Raw genomic sequence first — 21,821 nt, 5'->3', positions numbered from 1 at the left:
AAGGTTTCTAAGCAGAGAAGTGACAAGATCTTGACTATTTTATTTCTTAATGAGAGGAAAATAGTTTTTGGCCACTTTATATACCCTTTTATGGATAATGTCTTTTCTGTTTAAAATACTTAATTAAAATATTTTAGTTGCATATTTAAAAAAATCACATACTGGGAGCACCTGGGTGGCTCAGTCAGTTAAGTGTCTGACTCTTGATATTGGCTCAGGTCATGATCTTATGGTTCATGAGATAGAGTCCCCAAGCAAGTCCCGCAGTGCAGATTGAGCCTGCTTGGGATTTTCTCTCTCCCCCTCTGTCTCTCTGCCTCTTCCCTGATTGTGCTCTCTCCCTCCCTCCTTCCCCCTCAAAATAAATAAATAGACATTAAAAAATTTAAAAAATCACATACTATAAAATACCCTGCAGATGGTCCCTGGTTATAATTGTTCCGACTTACAATTTTCAAATGTAAGGTATGAAATTGATACACATTCAGTGGAAACTGTGCTTCAGATTTTGAATTTTGAACCTTTTCTGGGCTAGTGATACGTAGTACAGTGCTGTCATGGTACTAGGCAGCAACAGTGAACCACAGCTCCCAGCCAGCCATATGATTATGAGGCTAAGCAACTGATGCACTTAAACCATTTCATGCCATATGTCCATTCAGTTTTTTACTTTCAGTACAGTATTTAATGAATTAAACAGGTTGTCTTCTTCGTTATCAAAGTATGCAAGGGGAGTAGGTGGCAGATGACCCAAAGTTTCTAAAATCTTCCAGTTAGATAATCTGGTGATGGTGAGCAGTGTTTAGTCAATCCACTGTTGCCAGTTTCAAAATGGTTCTGAACTGGCTTTGAAAATGACACACTTGGCTACCTGTTCAGATTCAGGTTAAGATCATAACAGAAGCTTCAGTTTCTCTTAGTCTGTTTTGGGATTAGGATAATTTAGGTGAGTAGTTTTGGTGGTCGAGAGCAGTGTTTCCCAGTTTTTCACTAACAGATTATCATTCTCATGCCTTTCCTAATTTGAAGCATTCTGGGAACCAAATTGCACTGTTAGAGTAAAATGTGTTTTCTTAATTTTTTTTTATTAATAAAAACACAAAATTGCCCCAATATTGAGTGAGTCAGTCTCATCATGGTGAGGTAATATATTCTCAACTAGTTACAGAATGGGCTTGGGTAGCTAGTAATCTGCTGTATAATGTCTTTTAGACTTTATGGATTATTGAATATAGCCTTTTGACTCTTGGTACTATTTTCTTGGACTCCTGAGGGATTTAAGAATAGTTTTAGGAGTCAACTGAATTTTTGAAAGAGAAGTGTGTTACATTATTTTCTTATAAATAAATTATGCCATCTCTTTATAGTTTAGGCTTATTAATTTCAATAATCTGTATTACAATGCACGATCTAAAATGTATTTCTCAGTGATTTTTATAATTTTCAAAAATAGGAAAATATGTACTGATACATTTATTTCAACTGAAAAATGAAGTCATACTTTTTTTTGGACCAAGTTTGATTTGCGTAATTGATTTAACAATGAAGGCTGCTTTTGCCAATTTGTTTGTATAGAGTATGTATTCTAGAAATTGAATTATTCAAGGTAATCTGCCATATATTTTAACAAAATACACTTAGAAGATAAAGCTGTTTTGCCTAAAATTGTGTCATATTGGCAAAAGTGTGCTTTTATTTTTATTTTTCCTTTCTAATTTTCAAAAAAATTTTTTTAATTTATTTTTTTAAATTTACATCCAAGTTAGCATATAGTGCAACAATGATTTCAGGAGTAGATTCCTTAATGCCCCTTACCCATTTAGCCCATCCCCCCTCCCACAATACCTCCAGTAACCCTCTGTTTGTTTTCCATATTTGAGTCTCTTATGTTTTTGTCCCCCTCCCTGTTTTTATATTATTTTTGCTTTTTTTCCCTTATGTTTATCTGTTTTGTATCTTAAAGTCCTCATATGAGTGAAGTCATATATTTGTCTTTATCTGACCAATTTAACTTAGCATAATACCCTCCAGTTCCATCCAGCTTTTATTTTTAAAAATAAGTTTTAGTATCTAGAGTTTTAACTTTTTTTGAACATAGGTGATATTTAAAACTTATAAGTGAAAGCATAGTAGATATTTTACCCAAATTTTAGTAATTTATCAATTTATAGTATTTGCTTTCTTAATACCAAAAAAAGTAGCATCAAATTTTAACATATAAAAGCTTATAGATGTTAAACCTGAGTATGATAAGCGTACTGATTTTTTTGGCAATAAAAATGAAAGGATTTGTAGGTGAAGCATCTTGATATCTGAAGTTTACTGGAAGATAGTTCAGATAAAAAAGAATGGGGGGGTTGGGTGGCTCAGTCAGTTAAGCATGTTACTCTTGATCTCAGTTGAGGTCATGATCTCACTGTTCCTGAAATCAAGTCTCTGAATCTGGCTCTTTGCTGACAGTGGGAGCCTGGTTGGGATTTCCCTCTCTCTCTGCCCACCCCCAATCGTGCACGCACACGTTTTCTCTCCCACCCCTGCCCCCGTCCCCATAAATAAATAAATAAATAAATAAATAAATAAATAAATAAATAAATCTTGAAAAAAAAAAGTGGGAAGGGAAATAGGGAACTAGAGGTAAAGCCAAGAGTTGCAAAATGTTAACATTTGGTGAATTTAGATGATGTTCATTGTAATATTCTTTCAACTTTTCTGAAGATTTGAAAATTTTCAAAATAAACAGTTGGGAAAAACAATAGTCACAGGGAATAAAACAATTAATTTTTAGAGGTGTATGTCAGTCTTATAAGAAATTACTTAGGATAAAAATATATTACATTAAGATAAAATTATGTGGGGGAAGTAAAATGAAAGGCTGGCTTGTTCATGAAGGTTTATAAATGAAAATTTTGTAACTGGTTAATGTATGAAATTGCTGTGGCTTTTAGATTTCATTGGTGTGTTTAAAAGTGATGGAACTATTTTATTTTAGAATGTCAGCTTCATGTCAGAAATGATATCTTTTGTACCTCTTCGGACTTCTGGTGAAAAATTTGAGACGCCAAATTAGAAATCTACAAGTAGGTTACATGAGTTTTAAAAATTCTTTGTGGTAATCAAGCAAACAGGTTTGAAGATTTAATATCTGGCTAATATTCTTTCAGCTAGGCATATGGTGCTAAGAGTTCACTCAGTTATACTGCACCCTGGGAGATTATCCTCGCATGGACAGATGGATGTGACTATTTTAGCAAAGGCATTGTGTTGCTTATGAAGCACAGCTGTATTAACTTTCCCTCAAACCTGTACTATTCCCACAGATATAAAAACTTTGTTAGTTGCTGAGAGCAATCATAATATGATGTTATATAGTTTTTGAAGTCACAGAATTATATAACTTTGTAATGTCCCTTTTCTGTAAATGTCTTGATTTCTTTAAAAACTACATAAGTTAATGGTATTAACATAATTTTTACTAGCTAGAACACTAGTAATTTATGAATGAACTTAAAAAAATTCTGAGTGTCTTCTAAAAAAACTACCTGGAAGAACCTCACTTGTGATAGTTCCTTTCACTTGAGGTCATTCATGTAGAGATTTGGAATGTGTGCTCTGAATATTTAGTTGTGCTGGAAATCTAAATGCCAGTGTGTTACTGTGTAAACCATACCTTGTAGTACTTACTGATTGACTTCCGTATTCTCCTAGAAGGCTCAGATTTAATTTTTTGATTGGAAGAGTGAGGTGTACAAGGTACATGTATATGTTGTGCAAAACTATGTAACTGAAAACCTTGTATACTTTTTTTGGCATTGGGAGAATATCATTCCTGTGAATAGACTGAGCTGTCTCGTTAATAAAGTGGCTTCAGCATTGTTCTTATAACCTTATCAAACATTTCCCTGGTTTTATAGTTGACAGTGGAAGAGTGTGGAGGCTTCATTTAATGAAATACAGATTAAAAAATCAAAAGTGTCTATAACTTAACCATGAAAATCAGGAAATTAACATTACTAGCATTTCATCCTCAGACCCCATTTAAGTTTTGCCACTTGTGTCAGTGAAGTTCTTTTTAGCAAAAGATCCAGCTCAGAATCACACAAGACCTTTAGTTGACCTGTTTCTTTAATCTCCTTTATCTGGTATAGTTCTTCAGCTTTTTGACTTTGACCACTTATTTCGTAGAATGAACCTGGATTTGGCTGGTATTTTCTCATGATTAGATTCAGATTTATATCTTAGGAATTTCACAAAACTGATTCTGTGTTCCTCTTATTGCATTCTGACAGATGGCATATGATTGCATTTTGCCCATTGCTGGTAATGTTCACTGAGTACCTGTTAATGTCTGCCAGCCTTTCTGTATTTCTTAATGGTGCGGTAACAAATTACAACAGAAATATATTCTCTTACAGTTCAGGAGGTTGGAAGTCAAAAATCAATTTCACTAGGCTAGTCTTAGTGTTGGTAGAGCTGGTTCTTCCTGGAGGCTCTTGAGTAGACTCTGTTTCCAACTTCTAGCGATAGCCTGGGCTCCTTGGCTTATGATCATCCCCCCCCCCCCCCCGCCCGTTTTCAGAGGATATCATTCCAGCATCTCCTCCTGTTGTCATTTCACCTTCTTTGTCTTTGACCCTCCTGCCTCCTCCTTGTAAGGTGATTATATTGTACCTATCCAGGTAACATAGACTACTCTCCTCTCTCAAAATCTTTAATGTAGTTGGATCTGTAAAGTCTTTTTTTGCCATGGAAGATAATGTATTCATTGGTTCTGGGTATTAGGATTGGTCTTCTTGGGTGGCAATTATTCAGCCTACCATACTTTCCCACTGTGAAATTATTTCTTCCCTTTTGTAATTTGTGAGAAGATACTTGGATCCCTCGTTCTTATTAGTGGAGAATGGTATTTAGAAACTAGATCTGGGTGCTAGTGTGCTCATTGCTATTGGTCTCACACACTGCTCCTAGGCTCACTTAATAGACCGTGTTAGGGAATATGTATGTCATTGTATAGGTCTACATCTATAATTCTATATTTAAACATATTAGTTTATAGCAGTATATTCAATTCCAATTCAGTACCACAGGATTCATCTTATTTATGATTATTTCATATATATAACTCCCTTCTGACTCCAGTTATCCTTTGTATGTTACCAGTCTCCTTTTCTTTCATCATCCCTTTCCTTATATGGATCCCTCTTCACCACACCTGGTTCTGATACCTCCTGCCACATAGCTCTCGGTGTAGATGCTTTCCTCAAAGCATGGTGGTGACAGGATAGTTGGACTTCTTACCTGGCTTTGGAGCATTATGTTATAGGCAAAGTTCTTTTACTTATCTAACATCTCATTTAGGGACTGTGGTTTTGTAGTTTTTTTAGTAATGTAAAAAAATTTATATTTAGTATTAGCCAACTAGACTCTGCTTAGATGATCTCAGTTATGTTGGCAACATTCAAAGCATTATAGTCAGGAGCCAGTGGACTATATGCCTTCTTAATCAGGCCCAATCTAGGTGTTGACCGTGGCCCTTGTCAATGTCATAGAGCTTCTTCATACTCTGTCTGATCTGGTGCTTGTTGGCCTTGACATCCATAATGAACACAAGTGTACTGTTGTCTTCTATCTTCTTCATGGCTGACTCATTGCTCAGGGGGAACTTGATGATGGCATAGTGGTCAAGCTTGTTGCTCTTCCAAAGAAAATATTTGGGCTGCCTTTGGAGTGTCTTGGGCCACCAGAAGGTGGGTAACATGCAGATCTTTTTTTTTTTTTTTTTTTTTGTGGCTGTGGTTGCCTTTTAGCACTGCCTTTTTGACCTTCCAAGCCTTTGTTTTGGCTTTGGCTTTGGGAGGGGCAGGGTTCCCCACCCCCTTTGCTTTCTGCGTGCTATCTTGTGAAGAGGTACATTTTTATTTTAAAACTTAATATTTTTTAACTTGGGAGAGTTTTTCAAGTGATTGGTAGTGAATTTATTAGTAAAATAATACATGGTATTTTGGCCTGATTTAATTCCTTTTTAACTGAATTGCAGATTTTTTTCTGAGGACTAAAATAATGCCTTTCACAAGTCTTATATGAACCTATTTAACTTCTTATGGGTTTGGGTGACTTTTCTAATTTAACATAATTATTTTCATGATTGAATAATACCATTTCTGCTTAGCTTCCTTAATAAGCTGCATGTTTCAACTATTTAAAACTAGAGCAGAAAGGAAAGAGAGAGCACTTCTCAGAAATTACTGATAATGTGACTAAGTATTTTGGATTCAAGTCAGTATTTTGTGTTTTCCGATTAGAAATTATTTAAGTCTCTCATGAAAAAGGTTGCCTGGTAGTTGGACAGAATTTTCTGGATAGATCATTCGTTTGGAGTGGCAGAAAAATTAACCTATACTGTGAATTTTTCTTAAAGGTTATTTGAGTAGGTAGTACTTTGATATTCCAACAAAATTTTAGCATGGTAATGAAGGTTAGTATGTTATTAACTGGTTTTGCCTTCACTGTGAAAAATGCTTTAACTTATCACCTTATTTATTTATTGTTTTGACAGAGCAAATTCGATTAAAGAATATCAGAAAAGTATATGGAAGATGTATGTGGTATCGTTTACGGTTATTAAAACCCCAGCCAAATATTATTCCTACTGTAAAGTAAGTAATTGGTTTCAATTAAAAAAATACTGCTTATTCTTTTTTAGGTATTATATAAAACATGGGTATTATGATGAATAAGATCTGTTTAAAGAAATTGTAGCCTTAGTAGGGGTAAGATGTGAATTTGAGACATGTCTGCACAGAGTGATTTAGGAGAGAGAATGTACTTTATTTTGTTTTAATGTTTATTTACTTTTGAGAGACAGAGCATGAGCAGGGGAGGGGCAGAGAGAAATGCAAACACAGAGTCAGAAGCAGGCTCCAGGCCCCAGCTGTCAGTGTAGAGCCTGACGTGGGGCTCAGACCCGTGAACTGTGAGATCATGACCTGAGCTGAAGTCTTTTCAACTGACTGAGCCACCCAGGTGCCCTGAGAGAATGTATTTCTGACTTGAGGGAGGATAGGAGGAAGGGAAGTCAAGTTTTGAAGGAAGACCTTGTGCATCTTGCCAGGATTTGAATTTTGCCTTAAAGACTATGGGGGAATCTTTAAAAGGTTATCAAAAACAGGGAGGTGACATGATCAGGTTTGTGTTTCATAGTGATAATTAAGATTTATTGAGAACATGCTCTATGCCAGATGCTGTGCTAAGGCTTTATGTGTTATCTCCTAATTTTATTATTATTAACTTCAAAGTAGATGTTTTGTTGTTCTCTTAGATGAAGAACCTGAGACTAAGAAGAGGTAACTTTGCCAAGGTCCTGGATCTAGAAGTGGTGAAGCAGGGACCTAGTCACTGTTAATTTTGCACACCAATCTGATTAAACAGGCCATTATAATGTTTAATTAGAGCTTGCTTGCTTGATTTTGTGAGGCTACGGGGTCTGTGATTTAGAGCCTAGGCTTTGGACCTTCATCCTGAGTGCTTAGTTTCAAGGTAGTAGATGAATCTGATAGATGATGAAAGAGTTGCCATTATTGGAGGACTGGATCTTGTGAAGTACTTATCTTTGTCTGTCCAGTAGATAGGAGAGGAAGAACTAGCAGAGGAAATTAGTAAAAGTAGAACTTGTATTTTTTGATCTTGGTTTAAATGATGATGATAATTTTCAACATATTTAACTTCAAGGGTTTTAAATAGTTTCTCTTTGTAAAGTTTGACTTTGCCTGTTTTAGTTCCTTTGCAGAGGAAGGGAAATCTTAGCTTTGGTGTTAAGAGTTCTTCAATGATGCAAAACTAAAATGCAGAGTTAACATTTATAGGAATAGTTTTATGTTCACTGTTGATTCTTTGCTTTTGCTTCTTATAAAGTTTTATGACGCAGCATGGCAAATATTTGTGGCTTCTCAGTCTGTTCTTTTTTGGGCTTTGGTGAATACTTTGTTAGTATCTGAACCTCAGTTTTCAAGGAAAAAGCCCAATTGTGTGAAGTTCTCTTCAGTGATTAGTAAACTGATTTACTTAAAGGAAAGTATAGATTAAGGGATGTTTATAAGTAAGGAAGAATTAAATAGATAACTGGTAACAATTTAGATAAGGTCAGAAACCATCAAAACCTTTTTGCTACATAACTTTAAAGCATTCTTTTAAAATTAAGCAGTCATTGTATAATGTTCTAATTTCTGGAAATTGTTTCCAAAATGAGTTTTAAAATATGCTTAAAGAAAAAATAAGAGACTTCACAAGTTGATCACTGACCCTATATGTAGGAGAAAATGCTTATCTTTTCATAGGACCTAAATACATTTTAAAAATATTAGGTGTGGATCATGATGAAATCCATTATGTTTCCACCTTTGCTTTTGGCTGTTAGGAAATTAGAGCATAGTTTTATTGGTTGTTATAATTTTCATCAGCCTGAGGGATTCTGTTATGAGCCTTCTTTTCTTCCCTTTATATTTTGTCTCAGAGAGTCAGGTGCTACATGTAAAGGGGATGTACATATCCTAGGTGTTTTGTTTCATTTTTCTTCTACCCTTGTTTGCTTTTAAATCTTATTTTTGTTTTGTTTTTTAGTGGTTTTCAATTTTCCTTTTAAAAAAAATACTTTTTTTGTTTATTTTTGAGAGAGAGAGAGCGAGCGGGCAAGCAATGGGGGGAGGGGGGTGCAGAATCTGAAGCAGGCTCCAGGCTCTGAGCTGTCAGCACAGAGCCCAACATGGGGCTCGAACTCACAAACCGTGAGCTCATGACCTGAGCTAAAGTTGGACACCTAACCAACTGAGCCTTCTAGGCTTCAATTTTACTCTTTATCTTTGTTTTCTGAGCTTTCTTAGCCTTTTGGGGGAGTTGGCAGAACAAAATGTGTAATTATTAACTTTTGTGGGAATAAAGTAAGTTTTCAAGTGTTCTTTAGCAAATTGAGGGTATAGCAAACTTTGGGTTTGAATTAAAAATTACTATTTAGGGGTGCTTGGGCGGGTCACTTGGTAGTGTCCAGCTTCAGCTCAGGTCATGATCTCATGGTTCATGAGTTTGAGCCCCGCATTGTGCTTGGTGTTGTCAGCACAGAGCCCACTTCAGATCCTCTGTCCCCTGTCTGCCCCTCCCCTGCTCACACTCTCTCTCTCAAAAATGAATAAACATTTTTTTCCCATTTATTTATTTTTTTTAACATATGCAATTATTTTCCATCATTTACACTACAGTAGTTACAATTACACTCCAAACAGAAAAGCAAAGTAAAAAATCAAAACCCCAACTTCTATTTCATGTAATTAGACTTATACAGAAATTAGAAGGTTATGTACAACTAGTTAATCACCTAATTTCACAGCTATCTGAAGTGGCAGTCGTTATATAGCAGCTTATCTATGATACATTCAAGATACATGATACAATTTATTACTTGCCCATAAGCTACAGCACAGCCTGCTTAATACCTTTCCTTAAATTCCACCTCTATACTACAATATACTTGAGGTCCATGCAAAAAAGTAGCTACCTTTTATATAGGAAATGGATGATTAAGTCTTTGGTGTTGTAAAAGCTTAACTTATGTTAAACTTCATTTAAACATAACCACCCCCACCACTAAAAAAAGAAGAGGAAAAAAAAAGTAACGAAAATCTATCTATTTTTGCTAATCATTCAATAAGTAGTTACTGTATGCCTATTATGTATGTATCACGTATTGTACCAAGAGCTGATGTATTGTGCTTAACAAATAGATGTGATTCAACAACTTAACAGTTGTGAGAAATAGAAGTAAAGGAGTAATGATAATAGTGAGGGCTGTTAGGGGGGTTGTGTGAAAAGGTCAGAGGAAGGGCTCTCACCTCGGGCTTGAGACAGAGAAGGCTTCTCTGAGTGAGGTCAGAGCTGAGATTTGGGTCAGAGATACTAAGAACAACTAACAGGAGTTGATAGTTTACTATCAGTGAGGCACCTTCTTAGGTGCCTTACATACCTAATCTCATTTAATTATTAAACCCACCCTAAAAATAGGAAACTGAGTTGTAAAGGAGATAGCAGCTAATTTTCCAAGACCTCTAAATTAATAATACGTAGTGAAGCTGGGATTTGACCTCAGGTAGTTTTTTGTTCCAGAGCCTATATTCTTAATTACCACTCCCTAGGGCATCCTCTTTGTCTTTGGGCATTTAGGTAGTATGGAAAGCCCTTTGCAGTACTGTATTTTGCCCTTAATAAGAATTAGAACATTATTTTGGTCAGATGGAAAGAAATTTGCATCTGAATGCCAACTGCGTTTAAGCTTCTCTGGGGTTAGTCAGAATTTAGTGAGATCTGTCTACTGCTCAAGGAGCTTGCAGTGAGTTAGAGGAGCAGAGACACGGTTTTTGCTTCTTTTGCTTCTTTGTGACTGTTTTCCCATTGATCGCCTTGGCAAAGATAAGGATTGCTTTGACGAATGAGTCTGGAAGGATGAATAGAGTTTCGATAGGCACAGATGGGGAATGGGAATTCTAGGTAGAAAGATTCAAAAGCAAAAGCAGGATGGTGGGAAAAGCTTAGGGAACTTGGGAAGATGGTGGGGTTTTTTGCTACTGTTTGTTTTTGAAAAATAAGGGTGATAAAGGTCACTAGGTAGGTTGGAACTTGAGCCTAGAGGCTCATTCCAAAGAAACATTTAAGCTAGATTTCTACCAAGTGAGCTTAAACACATGGAATATTTTCTGTTTTTGAAAACAAGTCACTCCAATTTTGTTTGATTAGGTTTCCTGTGGTTCATTTTATGTGTTTAACAGTTCCTACTCAGCATAACAAATTGATTAAAGGCTATAAAAAAATAAAAATTATTCAGTTTCATCGCTTAAAGATAGCCACTATTAAGATGATTTACCTTCTATATTTTTATTTTAATAAACTTTTATCTATAACAATAGCATTATATATATATCTTCGAAAGCTGATTTTTTTTATTAAAATTTTTTTTTTACGTTTATTTATTTTTGAGAGAGACAGAGACAGTGTGAGTTGGGGAGGGGCAGAGACAGACAGAGGGACAGAGAGAATCCCAAGCTTCCTCCACACTTCCAGCACAGAGCCCAGTGCAGGGCTTGAACCCACAAAACCATGAGACTGACCTGAGGCAAACCCAAGAGCTTACGCTTAACTGACTGAGCCACCCAGGAGTCCCTCTTTTTAAAATTTAACAATAGATAATCTTCCACAGCAAATACTGTCTTTATTGGCTAGATGGTATTTCACTTTTATGAATATACTGTCTACTACTCTGTTGATGGACATCTCTGTGTGTTTTCTGCTATTATTTATATCTGTGACCAGTTTTTTATACTTGGTATACTTAATTCTAGTTTATTTCCTTCTAAATTTCTTGAAATAGATAGTTAAAGATTGTTATATAGTTTAGGGTTTTTGATACCTTATTACCAGATGGGTAGAGTGTATGAGTGTTCCTTTTTTCTTTAGCTTCTCCAACACTGCTAATATCAGTCTTTTAAATATTTTTACTAAATAAAATTGTTGGAGAGGAGGAATTGGGGTTTTTTTCAAACCATATGTTCCTTTATATCCTTTTTTAATGTTCTGTACATCTTTCTGTATCTGTATTAGCTAATTGGTTGTATCTTGGTTTACTTAGTCTTCTATAAATGGTTTATTTAATTAGTTCCATATAAATGGACATTTAGTTTGTTTCTAATGTTTTACTGTTGTGAACAATGCTATTCATTCATGCATAATTGACCCAGTTTTTGGTAGTTTATTGTAGTAAAAGTGTAATTGCGGGGGTCAGAGCAGCTCTTTCTTTACATTACATTGTTTACTGAGTATTTAGTGTTGATATTTTTGATCTAATGTAATGAAACCAACAAGTTAATAAGCTGAATTAAGTTCTGTACATAAAATTCTGCAAATAGTAATTGAGGGAATATCATATGCAAGATTCTAGATGCAAGGCTATACTAGATTCTGGAGAATCCAAGGTAAAACAAACAAACAAAAAGACTGTTCTGGCTGTAACAGGAGTTTACAACCCAGAGATTGTAGAATTGAGTCAATAGCATAGTGATATAGGACACTTTAAATTGTTTTATTGCCTTGATCTGCCATAATGTCTTATAGACTCTTAAAGGGAAACAATATAGATGTATTTATTTATACTTCATTTATCTTTTTCCTAAACAGGAAAATAGTTCTGCTTGCTGGATGGGCATTGTTCTTATTCCTTGCATACAAAGTTTCCAAAACAGACCGAGAATATCAAGAATACAATCCTTATGAAGTATTAAATTTGGATCCTGTAAGTAGTATTTTTATATAATGGCACATTAGTATATTGATTCCACAAAAATACTGTAAGTCTATATCCTAAAAGAAATTGGGTTGTGTCTAAAGGAATTAGGCTTTGGGTAGCTAATCCATTATTATTCTAATGTATATATGCTTTTTAAGCTACAGTTGTTGATTGCCATTCTAGTAAGGCTTGGTTTGTAATTGCTAAAATGTAAGAATATTTGAAGATGAGATGAGAAATTAGTATATTTTTTAAAGACTTGGGTAGGATTGGTTTAATGCAAAGTTAAAACCAGGAAACTCATTTATATTACTTGGATGATAAAAATCTTATGACCCTTTGTTAGTTGACACTAAGGCAGTATGTTAAGTCTTTGTGTCTTACAAGGAAATGATTTCATTGTAACCTTAGATATACTCTTTAGGTGATTTCTTGATGAACCTGATTGATGGATTCCAATAGAAAATTAGTCTTTTTAGGTATATCAGTGGAAAGTTAGAATTGAAATGAATGCTAGAGATCCTCTAGCTTTTTTTTTGTCCAATTGAGAAATTGAAGCCTAGAAAATTGCATCTTGCCTGGAGTCCCATAACTTCTTAGTAGCCAAACTGAATCTAGTGCTCTTTCTATTTTTCCCCCAAACCACTTTCTTTACTTCTAGTATTTGCTCAGTATATGTCTTGATCCAGAGGTTCATATAACATAATATAATATAAATACAAAACATACCTTCTAGTTTTCTGTTTTGGAAAAGCAAAATTTGCTTTAAGATTAAAATATTTGTGGGCAATTTAATGCCATAAAATTAATATGAAAAATATATTAATAGAAATTGAGTCTGATTAGGAAACAGCTAAGGTAACCTTAAGTGTTTGTTTAATACTAAAATATTGATAAGCAGATGAAACTGGATATTTTTCAGATTATTTCTTAGAAGGGATCTTAACCTTTGACTTGAGGGTTTCTTCAGACAGACTTAATTTACTGTGATCATTCTTTGATATTTAGATGTTACTATCCTTTTATTTCATTGTGGCATTATGTGGCTTTTCTCTTAAATCATTGGTGCCTGGTATACTGCACAACACATAGTAGGTGCGCAGTAAAATAAATATATTGGCCAAAATAAGTATATTTTTATTTAAAAAAAATACACAGGATGAAATTTAACCTATATACTTGTCTATAGGATGAAAACATTTTCTATTAATATTTATTTTTGATAGAGAGAATAAGAGAACGAGTGGAAGAGGGACAGAGAGGGGAAAACACAGAATGGGAAGCAGGCTCCAGGCTCTGAGCTGTCAGCACAGAGCCTGATGCAGGGCTCAAACCCACAGACCACAAGATGATGACCTAAGCTGAAGTTGGGCCTTTAACCAACTGAGCCACCCAGCGGCCCCTCTGAAAATTTTGAATAGTTTATATTTTAAGTTCAAAGTGGGATGAATTATGTTTTTATAGCATTGTGCTTATTTTTACTAAAACAGAGCTTTCCTTTTAGGGGGCAACTGTAGCAGAAATTAAGAAACAGTATCGTTTGCTGTCACTTAAATATCATCCAGATAAAGGAGGTGATGAAGTTATGTTCATGAGGATAGCAAAAGCTTATGCAGCGTAAGTATCAGAGGACCCATTAATACATTTTTAGAAGTGATAAAGATTGTTCTTTGTTTGAATGAAATTGTAAATAAAATTGTGAGACATTTTTAAATGTAAAAACCTCATATATGTTGAATGTATTATTTATGAAACTGCATGACAACCCTAAAGTGCTAATTTAACTAAACTTGAATTTTTAGTAACTTAGAGTAGTGCTTTTGTCCTGTGAAGTTAGTTAAATTAAATAGTAAGTTAATTGAGCGATTTTCTAAGTATCCTGATTAGAAGAGGATATGCTTACACCTTGTTTTCATTTCTAGTCTTTTATTAAGCTAGATCTGTTTCTCTTGTTTTGGAAATGTAGCTTGTCTCATTAAATTATGTAAAGACTAGTTTAATTTTTGGGTAACAGAATAGAGTTTATAAAATTAGAGGTAGCTCTTACTTGAGTATTAATATTACAAGAGGTAAAAGTTAGCTGGATTCTTCAGGACTCATAGGCATATCCCCATACAGCTCTTATGTTGAATTAAAGAGTAAAATACAGACAGGATGTTGTCTGTTTTTAGAGGACTCAGGGATGTATCATTTTATAAGCTAATTTTAAAGATAGAAGTAATAAGATACTCAGATATAATTGCAAACTATGAAAGTGGCATGTGAATTACGGAAGTTTGGGAAATACTTATTTTATGCTTAAGAAAAGTATGTTGACTGTGTCTCCTGTCCCCTCTTTTTTGAGTTGCTTGTTGTGTATGTGAATATGATTCTGCAATAAAGCAGTGCCATTGGAGCTTCTGCAGTGTATACTGTATTTTCTGCAAAGCAAATGTCCTCCAGATTACAGTCTTTCAGTTGGTGTCTCCCCCTTTTTTCATTATACCTCCTCCAGCCATTTATTCTCATTGCACAAGTGTTTCAGTGCCTTTGTTGCTGTCTTCAGGTAATTTAAGAATTAAAGATAACCCGGAGGAAGTTGGATAGCTAAGATAATTTAATTACTGGTTTTAATTTTAGTTTACATTTAGTTTTCAGGTATTGTAACATTTTTAAGTTTATTTATTTTGAGAGAGAGAGAGAGAGAGCTGGGGAGGGACAGAGAGAGAGAGAGAGAGAGAGAGAGAGAGAAAAGCCCAAGTAGGCTCTGAACTACCAGCGCAGAGCCCAATGTGGGGCTTGAACTCACAATCATGAGATCATGGCCTGAGCCAAATAAAGTTGGACAGTTAATTGACTGAGTCACCCAGGTGCCCCAGGTATTGTAACGTTTTTAAGTTCATGATTTTGTCCTCAGGTTACTGGAAATCTGACTGTTTATGATGTATGGTCACTATTCTGAAAAGTACAGAAGAATAATGTATGGCCTTTGGTTTTAACTCAGTTACATGATCAAGATACAGAATGTTTTGTATGTAACATGTCTTAAATAGTTGATGGTCCATCAGACAAATGAAGAAGTAAAATGATTATGGGACCCAGAACTTTGAGATCTTGTAGCTTGTATAAGTATAAATGGATTAATAAAGGTACATTTTACTAAATAAAAGTTTTGAGTCATTGAAGTTCCCATTTTATGTGTAGCTCTAGCAACCCAAGTATAACTCCAGCAGCATTTAAAGTCTTTGATCTGCAAAGTTTTTTAGAATTTGCTTTGGTTATTCAGGAGATTTTCTTTTTTCTTATGTGCCCATTGTATTATAGGCTGGGTGATTCCTATTTCTTTACACCAGTTTCTAAAAGAAAAGGAGATCTGGTTGTTTTAGAGGAGTTAGACCAACTACTGAAGTTTCTGGTTCATAGTTTCTGGTTATTTTCTGGTTATAGTTGAGATTTGGTTTTTGGGTGTAAAACCTGTTTGGTTTTTTTTTTTAATGTTTTTTTTTTTTTTAATTTATTTTTGAGAGACAGAGACCACACGAGCAGGGGAGGGTCAGAGAGAGAGAGGGAGACACAGAATCTGAAGCAGGCTCCAGGCTCTGAGCTAGCTGTCAGCACAGAGCCTGACACGGGGCTTGAACCCACAAACTGTGAGATCATGACCTGAACTGAAGCCGGACGCTTAACCGACTGAGCCACTCAGGCGCCCCAAACCTGTTTTTAAGCTACTTCTTACCAAGTGGTCAACAATGTTACTTTATCTATTTTAAAGGAACATTTTTTTAAAGTTTATTTATTTTTGAGAGAGAGAGTGTGAGCAGGGAAGGGGTAGAGAGAGAGGGAGACACAGAATCAGAAGCAGGCTCCAGGCTCCGAGCTGCCAGCAATGAGCCCAACATGGGGCTCTCACCCATGAACCATGAGATTATGAGCTGAACTGAAGTTGGATGCTCAACTGACTGAGCCACCCACACACCTAGAATGTTACTTTAAAGCTATTTTAATTTTTAAAAACATGTGTTTTCATGTGTTCCTATGTATGAATATGTAATTTAGCTTTACATAGTTAATTCAGGGTCATTCACCTATAATTTATTGAAAACATTCTCTAGATTAGGGTGTATAACCTGGGGTCCCTGAAACTCTTTACAGAATATGTGTATATTTGTAACTGTGCATTTTTCCAAGGCAGAAGGTTTATAGATCTTATTAGATTGATAATAGAATCTATGACACAACCTCCCACCTCCAAAGTTAAGGGATATAATCATGTTTAGGAAACTTTGTACTCACTGAATTTTTAAAAATTATGTTAATATCATTGGTTTTGTTTAAGCTCATTATATATGAGTTATATTAAACGTATATAACTTTTAAGTACTTTAAGTCTTTGAAATAGTATTCTACTGAAGCACTAATAAGTAGCCAAAAATTTGTTGCTTTCTATTACAAAGTTAATGATTCCTTTAATTTAAATATCGAACATGGTGCCTGTCTCACACCGGTTGTACAACTCTATTTAATGAATGAGTTAATGGAATTATAATCAGCTGTGTGTGCAGTTTGAAAAAATCAAGTGCTTCTATGATGTGAACTATGCTTTATTTTGTGAAATCTGGGGGTATTATATAGAGAACAGAGCAGCTTATTATGTTGTCATCATCAGAAAGGTAGAGGGGACAGACAGTTATTTTTGGGAAAAAATTGTGGTTAGAAGACCAAATAGCTGAAGCCCCTAAATGAGTGGACAGTTGTACAGGGAATCCAGGGCAAAATATTTTGAGAGACTTCTCTCCCTTAGCAAAAAAAGAGCCACCATATGACCCCTCCTTATGAACTTGCAGTCTCTCTGATAGTGCTTCTTTATTTTACTCTGGCCTTGGTCAAATAGTGTAAGTGGAGTTACAGTTAAAAAGGGACTCAAGATGTCAACATACTTGTTTTCATAAATGACCAGATAGATGTTTAAAAATATTTATAATCCCTGCTGAACATAGATGCAAAAATTCTCAACAAGGTATTACCAAGTCACATTCAATAATACATTAAAAAAGGATCATTTGCCACAATCAAGTAGAATTTATTCTTATGTAAGAATGGCTCAGTATGTGCAAAGTCAGTCAGTATGAGACACCACATTAACAGGATGAAGAGTAAAAATCAGATGATTATTTCTACAGTAATATTAGATGCAGAAAAAGTACCTGACAAAATTCATATGTTTATGATAAAACTGTAAATAAAGTAGGTTTTGAGGGAACATATCTCAACGTAATAGAAGCTATATATGAAAAACCCACAGCTAACATCATACTCAGAGGTGACAAACTGAGCAGGAATAAGACTAGGATGTCTTCTCTCAAGATGTTTGTTCAACACAGTACTAGAAGTGCTAGCCACAGCAATTAGACAAGAAAAAGATGGAAAAGACATCCATGTTGGTAAGAAAGAAGTTAAATTGTCATCATTTGTAGATGGCATGATACTATACATAGAAAACCCTAGGGGCACTTGGGTGGCTCAGTTGGTTGTATCTGACTTTGGCTCAGGTCATGATCTCACTGTTCCTGAATTCGAGCCCCGTGTTGGGCTCTGTGCTGACAGCTCAGAGCCTGGAGCCTGCTTTGGATTCTGAGTCTCCCTCTCTCTTTCTCTGCCCTCTCCCAACTTGCACTCTGTTCTCTCTCTCTTCTTCTTAAAAATAAACGTTAAAAAATGATAATAATAAAAAAGAAAACCCTAAAGATTTCCAAAAAGTTATTAAATGTAATAAATGAATTCAGTAAAGTTGCAGGATACAAAATTAATACCTAGAAATTGGTTGCACTTTTACACACTAATAATGAAGTAGCAGAAAGAGAATTTAAGAAAAATAATTCCATTTATAATTGTATTAAAAAGACTAAAATACTTGAAAATAAGGAGGTGAAAAATCTGTACTCAATACTATAAAGTAGTGATGAAAAATTAAAGATGACACATGCAAATGGAAAGATATTTTATGCTCATAGGTTGGAAGAATTAATATTGTTAAAATGCTTGTATTACCCAAAGCAATCTACAGATAACCATGTAATCCCTATCAAAATACCAACAGCATTTTTCACAGAACTAGAACAAATAATTTTGAAATTTGTATGGAACCACAAAAGACCTTGAATAGCCAAAGCAATCTTGACAAAGAAGAACAAAGCTGGAGGTATAACAATTCCAGATTTCAAGATATACTACAGAGCTGTAGTAATCAAACTGTATACGAGTTGCACAAATATAGAAACACAGATTAATGGAACAAAATAGTCTAGAAATAAACCTGCGTTTATGTGGTCATTTAATCTGTGACAAAGGAGGCAAGACTGGGGAGTGACAGCTTTTTCAGTAAATGGTGCTAGGAAATCTAGACACTTACATGTGAAAGAATGGCATACGTAAATAAACTCAAAATAGATTAAGACCTAATTATGAGATATGAAACCATAAAACACCTAGAAGAATATAGGCAGTAATTTCTTGGATTTCCACCTTGGTAGCCTTTTTCTAGATAAAGATCATAACGCAGAGGCACCTGGCTAGCTTAGAGCATTCAAGGTTGTGCCCCCATGTTGGGCATGGAGCCTCTTAGAAAAAAATACTATTAAAATCATAAGGCAAGGGAAACAAGTGAAAAATGAACTTTTGGGACTATAAAATAAAAAGCTTTTGCACAGCAGAGGACACCAACAAAAAGGCACCCTGTTGAATGAGAGAAGATACTTACAAATGATATCTTCAGTAAGGGGTTAATATCCAGAATATATAAAGAACTTCTGCAGCTCAACACCAGAAAAACCAACAATATGATTTTAAAATGGGCAGAGAACCTTAATAGATATTTTCCCAAAGAATATACATAGATGGTCAACTGACACATGAAAATATGCTCAATGGCACTAATCATCAGGGAAATGCAAATCAAATCCACAATGAGGTATCACCTTACACCTGTCAAAATGGCTACAATCAAAAAGACAAGAAACAAGTATTGGCAAGGATGTGGAGAAAAATCCTCGTTCACTGTTGGTGGGAATGTTAATTGGTACAGCCACTACAGAAACCAGTATGGAGTATCCTCAGAAAAGTAAAAATAGAAATACCGTATGATCCCATAATTCCATTAGTGGGTTTTTACCCATATGAAGCAAAGACATTCACTTAGAAAAGATACATGCACTCCTATGTATATTGCAGTACTATTTACAAGAGTTGAGATATAGAAGCAACCCAAGTGTCCATTGATACCTAAATGGATGGATGAAGATGTTGTATCTATTTATACATTGGAATATTATGCAGCCATAAAAGGGATGTGATCTTGTCATTTGTGACAACATGGATGGACCTAGAGGGTATTATGCTAAGTGAAATAAGGCAGGGAAAGATATCATATGATTTCACTTATGTGTGGGACTTAAAAAACAAAGGAATAGCCAAAAAGCAGAAACAGACCCATTAATATAGAGAACAAACAGGTTGCCAGAGGGGAATGGAATGGGAGAATGGGCAAAATGGGTGAAGGGGAATGGGAGATACAGATTTACAGTTATAGAAAGAATAAGTCATGAGAATAAAAGGTACAACATAGAGAATATAGTCAATGGTATTGTAATAACATTGTGTAGTGACAGATGGTATCTACGCTTGTGAACATAGCATAATCTATAAATTTGTCAAATCACTATCTTGTATACCTGAAACTAATGTAGCATTGTGTATCAACTATATTTCAATTAAAAAAAATAAACATAAGGGAGCATCTGGCTGGCTCATTTGGTAGAACATGCAACTCAGGGTTATGGGTTCAAGCCATAGGTTGGGTGTAGAACTTACCTAAAAACTAATAATAATAAAAGAAATTATGGTTTAAGAGAAAAAAATTGGAATAATGGAAAATTGTTGCTATTTTTTAAAGGTACTTCTGCATTCTCTCTCTGAATGTGGAGCTTTGTTGAATAGAAAACTACATTGTATCCTGCGTGCATATGTTCTGGGAAATAGATATATGATTAAAATTAGATTTGGACATAAACATAATCTTTTGCCACTTGGACTTCAAAAATGCCTCTTTTATGATCTTAACTAGTTATTTTTATGTGTGTCTGCCTTGTTTCCTTAACTGTGTAAAGGTTTTGAAGGAATTGAAATTTTCTTTTAGTGTTTTGTTTTTTAACATCTATTTGGGGATCTGAACTAAAACTACTCTCATTCTGTGCCTTGAGCCACTGCCCAAGTCGGGGGTTATATTTCTTCTTAGGTGTTTAAAAAAAATCACTTTAGAGGCACCTGGGTGACTCATTTGGTTGTGTCTGACTTTGGCTCAGGTCATGATCTCATGGTTTGGGAGTCTGAGCCCCGCATCGGGCTCTGTGCTGACAACTCAGAGCTTGGAGCCTGCGTGGGATTCTGTGTCTCCCTTTTCCTCTGCCCCTCCCCAATTCATGTACTGTCTGTCTCTCTCTCAAAAAGTAAATAAACATTAAAAAATTAAAAAAAAATCACTCTGTCACTTTTTTATTGCTGGATAGAAAAGTGTTGCTTTAGCAGTTATTTCCCTAGTCCTCCTGGCAGTTGTTTCTGGAGAAAATTGTGACCTCAGCATAATGCAAATGACCTTTTCTGTAGCTTTGGAATTTTCTAGGTGTTCATTTTTTTCTTTGAGAATGTGGTGCCAGTTTTGGAGGGATTATTAAAGTCTAAACAAAGCTCATTGACAAAAAACTGGAAAATTATAAGGATGTAAGAAAAAAGTCACTATAATCCTCCCTCCCTTCTTGGAAAATGTGTAAAAGTTTTACCTTCTAACTTGAACTGGCAAAACTTCAGAATCCCTGGGCCAACCCGGAATTTCTACAAAGACGCAGTAGTTAGCATTTTCTTTAATATAGAATTCCTTGCTTTCTTCTCTTTTTTTCTGATTTCAGAGATGCTTTTCTTGATTTTTCTGAAATTAATATCTAAAAGAAATGAGTTGGTCGGCTAATAGAGTTAGTATATGTGAGTACTTTTCAGATGTGGTTTTCTAATTTTGCAGTTTTGTTCTTTTGATGCTAGTTTAACTGATGAAGAGTCCCGGAAAAACTGGGAAGAGTTTGGAAATCCAGATGGCCCTCAAGGTGTGGTAAATAATAAATATTACTAGTGATATAGTATATGTGTGGGTCTATGTTTGTGTGTTTAAATGAAAATATTAATAGATTGAGAGGAATATTTTGATTCTTTGTGAATAGAAAAATTATAACCTCAAGGAGTTAGATATGTAAATTGAGTTTCCTTTAGCTATTTTTACTTTATTTTTCTTTCTAGCAACCAGTTTGAAAGATAGAATTTAGATCATTCTGATGAGAAAAGTAATCACTGTCATTATTCATCATTTCCAACTAGCAGTTGATAAAAGTTGGATGAAAACAATCTATTTTTCTTTATTGACTTAAAACATTTTCTCATATATTTATAGTGTTTACATAACTCAGGACATATGAAAGAATTTAGA

At 34.9% G+C, this 21,821-nt stretch overlaps 1 protein-coding gene across 2 annotated transcripts in view; it reads left to right on the top strand.

The window, feature by feature from the left end:
- The window catches only part of SEC63 (SEC63 homolog, protein translocation regulator), a 77,489-nt gene that overhangs the window by 11,092 nt on the left and 44,576 nt on the right, over window positions 1-21,821 (top strand). For both annotated transcript variants that reach the window (XM_029944485.1, XM_029944486.1), the window contains exons 2-5: window positions 6,554-6,653; window positions 12,208-12,322; window positions 13,821-13,933; window positions 21,383-21,444. In XM_029944485.1, coding sequence (XP_029800345.1) covers window positions 6,554-6,653; window positions 12,208-12,322; window positions 13,821-13,933; window positions 21,383-21,444 — 390 coding nt within the window. The remainder of the gene's footprint in view (window positions 1-6,553; window positions 6,654-12,207; window positions 12,323-13,820; window positions 13,934-21,382; window positions 21,445-21,821) is intronic.

The sequence above is a fragment of the Suricata suricatta genome, chromosome 7, assembly GCF_006229205.1.
Source record: "Suricata suricatta isolate VVHF042 chromosome 7, meerkat_22Aug2017_6uvM2_HiC, whole genome shotgun sequence".
Lineage (NCBI taxonomy): Eukaryota > Metazoa > Chordata > Mammalia > Carnivora > Herpestidae > Suricata > Suricata suricatta.
The sequence above is the reverse complement of the archived record's forward strand: the minus strand, read 5'-3'. Positions and strand labels throughout refer to the sequence as shown.